Source organism: Oratosquilla oratoria, chromosome 23 (assembly GCF_046742065.1).
Source record: "Oratosquilla oratoria isolate Oo_2021 chromosome 23, ASM4674206v1, whole genome shotgun sequence".
NCBI classification, from domain to species: domain Eukaryota; kingdom Metazoa; phylum Arthropoda; class Malacostraca; order Stomatopoda; family Squillidae; genus Oratosquilla; species Oratosquilla oratoria.
In genome coordinates this window covers 23,962,102-23,971,731 of record NC_134799.1, presented here as the reverse complement: position 1 = coordinate 23,971,731, position 9,630 = coordinate 23,962,102, and the positions used below count along the sequence as shown (strand labels likewise).

At 23.5% G+C, this 9,630-nt stretch overlaps 1 protein-coding gene across 1 annotated transcript in view; it reads right to left on the bottom strand.

The window, feature by feature from the left end:
- The window catches only part of not (ubiquitin carboxyl-terminal hydrolase nonstop), a 136,767-nt gene extending 127,549 nt beyond the window's left edge, over nt 1-9,218 (bottom strand). Inside the window, exon 1 of the mRNA XM_076206888.1 lies at nt 8,988-9,218. Within this exon, the coding sequence (XP_076063003.1) occupies nt 8,988-9,101 (114 nt within the window). The 5' untranslated portion in view covers nt 9,102-9,218. The remainder of the gene's footprint in view (nt 1-8,987) is intronic.
- Nucleotides 9,219-9,630: the final 412 nt, after the last annotated feature.

Genomic DNA, 9,630 nt, shown 5'->3' with positions numbered 1-9,630 from the left:
TATATATACATACATATATGTATATTATATATGTATATATACATTATATATATATATATGTATATATACATATATATGTACATATATGTATATATACATACATATATGTATATATACATACATATATGTATATATACAATATATACATAATATGTATATATACATATATATACATACATATATGTATATATACATATATATACATACATATATATACATATAGATACATACATATATGTATATATACATATATATACATACATATATGTATATATACATATATATACATACATATATGTATATATACATATATATACATACATATATGTATATATACATATATATACATACATATATGTATATATACATATATATACATACATATCTGACAATGAAATAGTATGCGCAAAAAACCATTCATGAGTATAACAACAAACTAGACACTGCAAGATACAAAGTCGGGACAACACGAGCATATATCCCCTTACCGCAAAATACAACAAGGTAAATATATGTATATATATATATATACATAATATATACATATATACATACATATATGTATATATATATATACAATTATATGTATATATACATATATATACATACATATATGTATATATACATATATATACATAATATATGTATATATACATATATATACATACATATATGTATATACATATATATATACATATATGTATATATACATATATATATACATACATATATGTATATATACATATATACATACATATATGTATAAATACATATATATCATACATAATATATGTATATACATATATTTATATACATATATGTATATATACATTTATATACATATATATATTTACATACATATATGTATATATACATATATATACATACATATATGTATATATACATATATATACATACATATATGTATATATACATATATGTATATATACATATATATACATACATATATATATATATACATACATATATATATATACACATATAGATATACATATATATATATATATACATATATATATATATATATATACATATCTATATATATATACATATATATATATACATTTCTATACATACATACATAATATACATATATACAAACACGTGTATATATATATACATATATATTACATATGTATACATACATACATACATAATATACATATATATATACATATATACATATATATACATACATGTATATATACATATATATAATGTATATATACATATATACAATATATATACATATATACAATATATATACATATATACAATGTATATATACATATATACAATGTATATATACATATATACAATGTATATATACATATATACAATATATATATATATATACAATGTATATATACATATATACAAATGTTATATACATATATACAAATGTATATATACATATATACAAATGTATATATATATATACAAATGTATATATACATATACAAATGTATATATACATATATAAATGTATATATACAAATGTATACATATATATATATACAAATGTATATATATATGGATATATCTATACATATATATACATGTATATATACATATATATACATGTGTATATATATATATACATATATATACATTTGTATATATATGTATATATACATTTGTATATATATCTACATGTATATATGTATATATATATGATGTAAGCGGAATAGGAAACAGGAGTCTTGGTCTTGAGTTTATTCCTGACTAGTTTCGCAGGTATGCTTTTTCAAAGGAATATGTGTACAAACGGGCTGTGGGCATTATATACATGGGGTGGACCTCACATATTGTACACATATTCCTTTGAAAAAGCATACCTGCGAAACTAGTCAGGAATAAACTCAAGACCAAGACTCCTGTGTTTCCTATTCCGCTTACATCAACCTGTCAGAATGTCTCAACGTAGTATATATATATATATTTATATATATACATATGCATATATATGTATATATACATTTGTATATATATGTATATATACATTTCTACATATATATATGTATATATACATTTGTATATATGTACATACATATGTATATATATATATATATATGTACACACATTTGTATTATATGTACACATACATTTGTATATATGTATATATACATTTGTATATATATATATGTATATATACATTTGTATATATATATATGTATATATAATTTGTATATATATATATATGTATATATACATTTGTATATATATATGTATATATACATTTGTATATATATATGTATATATACATTTGTATATATATATGTATAATTGTATATATATATATGTATATACATTTGTATGTGTATATGTATATATACATTTGTATATATATATGTATATATACATTTGTATATATATATGTATATACATTTGTATATATATATGTATATATACATTTGTATATATATATGTATATATACATTTGTATATATATATGTATATATACATTTGTTATATATATGTATATATACATTTGTATATATATATATGTATATATACATTTGTATATATATGTATATATACATTTGTATATATATGTATATATACATTTGTATATACATGTATATATACATATATGTATGTATATGTATATATACATATATGTATGTATATGTATATATACATATATGTATGTATATGTATATATACATATATGTATGTATATGTATATATTACATATATGTATGTATATATATGTATATATACATATATGTATATATATGTATACATATATGTATATATATGTACATATACATATATGTATTTATGTATATATACTTATATACAATGTATATATACATATACAAATGTATATATACATATATACAAATGTATATATACATATATACAAATGTATATATACATATAATAAATGTATATATACATATATACAAATGTATATATACATTTATACAAATGTATATATACATTTAAATGTATATATACATTTAAATGTATATATACATATATACAAATGTATATATACATATATACAAATGTATATATACATATATACAAATGTATATATACATATATACAAATGTATATATACATATATACAAATGTATATATACATATATACAAATGTATATATACATATATACAAATGTATATATACATATATACAAATGTATATATACATAAATACAAATGTATATATATAAATACAAATGTATATATACAAATGTATATATACATATATACAAATGTATACATATATATATAATGTATACATACATATATATACAAATGTATATATACATACATATACAAAAGTATATATACATCTATAAAATTATATATACATATATATACATATGTATATATATACATATGTATATATGTATATCTACATGTATATATATGTATATATCTATACATATATATACTGTATATATACATATATATATATATATATACATTTGTATATATATGTATATATACATTTGTATATATATATACATGTATATATATATGTATATATATACATTTGTATATATATATACATGTATATATATATATACATATGTATATGTATATATACATTTGTATATATATGTATATATACATTTGTACATATATATATGTATATATACATTTGTATATATGTATATATACATTTGTATATATATATATGTATATATACATTTGTATATATATATGTATATACATTTGTATATATATGTATATATACATTTGTATTTATATGTATATATACATTTGTATATATATGTATATATACATATATGTATGTATAGGTATATATACATATATGTATGTATATGTATATATACATATATGTATGTATATGTATATATACATATATGTATGTATATGTATATATACATATATGTATGTATATATATGTATATATACATATATGTATATATACATATATGTATGTATATATATGTACATACATTATACATATACAGTATATGTATATATATACATACATATGTATATATGTATATCTACATGTATATATATGTATATATCTATACATATATATGTATACATATACATATATATATATATACATTTGTATATATATGTATACATTTGTATATATATATACATGTATATATATACATATGTATATATATGTATATATGTACATATGTATATATATGTATATATACATTTGTATATATATGTATATATACATTTGTACATTTATATATACATATATACATTTGTATATATTTACATATATACATTTGTATATATTTACATATACATTTGTATATATTTACATATACATTTGTATATATTTATATATACATTTGTATATATATATATATATGTATATATACATTTGTATATATATATATATATATATATATATGTATATATACATTTGTATATACATTTGTATATATATGTATATATACATATATGTATATATAGGTATATATACATATATGTATGTATATGTTATATATACATATATGTATGTATATATATGTATATATACATATGTATATATACATATATCTATATATATACATATATATATACAAATGTATATATACATATATATATACAAATGTATATATACATATATATATACAAATGTATATATACATATATATATACAAATGTATATATACATATATATATACAAATGTATATATACATATATATATACAAATGTATATATACATATATATACAAATGTATATATACATATATACAAATGTATATATACATATATATATACAAATGTATATATACATATATATATACAAATGTATATATACATATATATATACAAATGTATATATACATATATATACAAATGTATATATACATATATATACAAATGTATATATACATATATATACAAATGTATATATACATATATATACAAATGTATATATACATACATATACAAATGTATATATACATACATATACAAATGTATATACATATACAAATGTTATATACATATATATACAAATGTATATATACAAATATATACAAATGTATATATACATATATAAAATGTATATATACATATATACAAATGTATATATACATATATACAAATGTATATATACATATATAGACAAATGTATATATACATATATAGACAAATGTATATATATATATACATATACATATGTATATTTACATATACATATGTATATATACATATGTATATATACATATACATATGTATATATACAGATATATATGTATATATACATATGCATATGTATATATACATATGCATATGTATATATACATATATATACATGTATGTATACATAATATATATACATGTATGTATACATAATATATATACATGTATGTATGTATACATAATATATACATGTATGTATGTATACATAATATATACATATGTATGTATACATATATATACATATGTATGTATACATACACACACACACACACATATATATATATATATATATATATATATATATACAGATATATACACACATTATAATATATATATATATATACATATATATACATATACATACATATACTTATATATACTTATACATATATATACATACATATACATACATATATACATATATATATATATACAGTCATATATATATATATATTCATATATATATATACATATACATTATATATATATATATATTCATATATATATATATACATATACATTATATATATATATATATTCATATATATATATATACATATACATTATATATATACATATATATACATATGTACATATACATTATATATATACATATATATATATATATATACATATATATATACATATGTACATATACATATATATACATCTGTATATATAAATATATACATATGTATATATATTTATATATATATATATATACATGCATATGTGCATGTGAAGGGGTTAAAGAAGGAAAGATAAGGAGGGGAAATGGAGTGGGAAGGTGGTAAAAGGGGGCAGGAAAGGGGGAGGACAGGGAGTACTCATAATGTGCACCAGCTAGAGTACATGGAAACACTGGGAGAGAAATACTATACAAATTAATATACAATGGAGAAAAAAAAGCAAACTGTATGCAATTGATTTGAGAGTGAGAAAGCTTGTGTGAAAAAAGACACTAAGTGAGAACAGAATAGAGAGTACTTTATGTGGAATGGGAAAACAAGGCATGTTACTCTTGTTGCTGATGATGTGAAGGTGAAATACTTTGTGAATGGGCTATGACACTACAGTTATGTAGGATACTGTTCACCCTCAGGAGTTCATTTAAGATCCTCCACCCCAGGTATGCTATGGTCATTTTTGTGTGTTCTGCCTATGCTGGGTTTTTGTAAGTATGAGCATGGTTATGCATAAGACAGTCTGGTAGAGTGGACCTATACTTTGCTGTACTGTCCCGCCTGTGATAGTAGGTTTTAATCTCGGGTGGTAGCTGCAACAGAATCTGCTTGAAAGAACAGTCTGCTCTACTTACCTTGAGTAGATTTAGAAATACATGTGGCAAAAAGGCTACAGAAAGAGGAATAAGAGAGGGCTGGTAGAAATTCATGGATATCATACAAGGGAGACAGTTTGAGAAAAAATGTAAAGTACACATTTCTTTATGAAGTTACAATTTAATCTGTAAAATAAGTTGTTTTTTTGTTATAGCAATAGAAAGGTGTCCCTTCCCAAATTAAAGTACTGAAGAATGTTTAATTTACACATTGAAACCTGACCTAATCAACATAACATTTATACAATTCATATTAATTCTTCTATATTCATGTAATAATTGAGTAAATACCAACAGACTGATTAACTACAAGTGGATACTTTCCTCTCAGCAAACACATATCACGCACAGAAGTTCCCTATATTTATCATCAAGATGAAATGGTAAATCCCTTATTGGCAAATGTCACACCCTTTATCTTATCAACTTAAAAGGTTGCCTATTATACATTTGAGAAATAATTATGCATCCCTTCTGATGCAATTGCTCCAGGGGAGCTCAATACCTCAACTCACACTTGCCAAATACATTTACAGAAGTGATTAGGTAACTACATGCAAATAATACTTGTTTATGAAAGTAATCACTCCAGCAATTAACTATTGCTTTTCAACTTCCTCTTACTGAAAACATGTTGGTCCCAATAGAAACTCCAAAAGGTACTTGGGCCCTTTATCTCTCCTGGAGAAAAAGAAAAAGAAAAGAAAGAAAGAAAAAAAAAGGGGGGGGGGGCCAAGACAAAGACCCGTGTTGTACAAGTGGAACCTTTTCTGCTTATTGAGACTAGCAGGAAGGATGAGGGAAGTAGTCACAAGCTGCCTTCCCTCTCATGTGAAAACACAGTGGATAAACTGTGGGGTTTAGAGAATGACAATGGGGAAATTATCTTCACTGTGTCCATTACATCACTGATCCCTTTTTGGAAGTGCCACTGTATACTGAGTGATGATGAAAATTATATTACCATATTACCTTTTGAGACCTATACTCATATTCATTCTGGCTACTGCCACCTGAACTTACTCTGCAAAAGTCCCTGGACAATACTTTAGTATGTTTTTTTTAATACTATATGTCATCAACAAGATGTGCACAAATTCCTGTTTATCACCTTTTACACTCTAGTACCTTGTATTCTTAACAGCTATAAGCATAAATAAAATATTGTTAAATTTTAATTTCCTGCATGCAAGGAAACTACTACTGAATACTTCAAAACCACAAATTTGTGAAACTGTATGTTTAGGAATGGTGTGCATCAGCAACTTTTATATTTTTGGCAAGTTCTTCAGTCTTTTGTTCTGGCATGCACATCTTACTAAGCCACTGTTCTAGCACTCTTCAAATGCCCACCTCCTCTTCATGTATATTTTTTATTTTGCCATAGACAGTGGCACTCTTATTACTTGTTTGCAGTGACCTATTAAAAGCAAAAAATAAATACAAGGGAAAAAATGAAAACCAACCACAGAAAAAGAAAACACCATATCTACCTATGCAACTACACTATGCAACACCTTTTACATTGCTATCAAGTGCACTCACATATTTTTTACTATGCAGTATCACCTATATTCTACTCCCTTACAACTGCATGCACATGGGTCATGATGCAGCCTTAATTTTAAGCTGTCTACATATTTGACAACATTGTTCCCATAACTAAAAGTCTATTTATTTTATCTTGGTGTGTAAAACCTGAGCATGTTCTTAAATTAAAACCAAATTTTCATCCATATTCATTCCTAACAGTTATACTTGGACTAACCTAATGTCAACTAGTCAATGGCCACAACCTTCACCTGGCCAAACCCATCCACCACGTGTGCTCTAAGATACCTTCTACTTGGCAAAGAATCCTGTCTCACACCTTAAATCGCCTTAACAAGCAAGGTTCATCCATACTCCTCTGATCATTCATACATCTATTCCCATCAGCAGCACTACCAAAATTGTCTCTCCTTTCCACCACCACCACCGCTACTACCACTACCACCACCACCACTACGCCCATGTGGTTCCCGATTCCGACATGTCAACACACATCAACCTCATGCACCACACCTACTTCTTTTCTTCCAATCAATTCACCTAAACCCCTCAAAAAGGTAGATTCGTGATCTAAATTTAAATTCATTGTCGTTCAGCCATATGAATATGTTTGTAAATGACATTACATGCAAAACGTTCAACGTGAATTATGTTACTTGGCAACATACTACTCTCAGCTGATCGCTTCCACCATCCAAAACAAAGCATATCTTCATAACGTTTCTATAGTTTAGAAGTCTTCTACGTCCATATATGTCCCTATATTTGTTCTAGCAAGATAAACATGTGCTGAAATTTTCTAAACTCGTGCTCAGCACCTGAAAAAGTCGAGTAAATACTGTAAATAAATGATAAATAAAGAAAAATCAGTGAACGGGCAAGGTCCGATCAGCTGACAAGCTTTCTTACCTTCTGTCTACGCGCCGCTTTACTGGTGCAGAAGACGAAAAAGCTATATATGAGGCGAAAAGGCTGCGTCCCTTTCGACGACCTAAATTCACTCAGATGGACACATCCTTCCATTTCGATTGTTTACGTATAAACCACCATCCAGCACAGCTTATAGAAATGCGGTGACAGTAATTGAGTGGAAACCCAGGTTAGGCTCCCCACGCCACCTCTTCGACTTTAGCCAATGCCATCTAGTGGCGGCTGTTCAAACAATCGTCTCAGTCCATACAAACGATATATATTTTTTCTTTCCCCATTTTTCTCTTTTGTGCTTGATTAATCTTTATAAAATATTGTTAATTCTACCGTTGTAACAACTACTAATGTATTTACATCACAAATCGTTAATATATATTGTACGATAAATCATTTTTGTAACATTTCATGAAGGAAATCAAACACTAAACCGCAGATTGTATGTGCATGTAAACACACGGAAATAAATAAATTAATCATTCAGGATCTCGGGTTCTCCAAGATATTCTTCAATTTATACATGCTTCATTTAATGATTCAACCAATTTACGTGTAAAATTCCAGTTAACTTAAACAAGATCATTGAGAGCATTGCTGTGCAACGACATATTATCACCAAAATGTC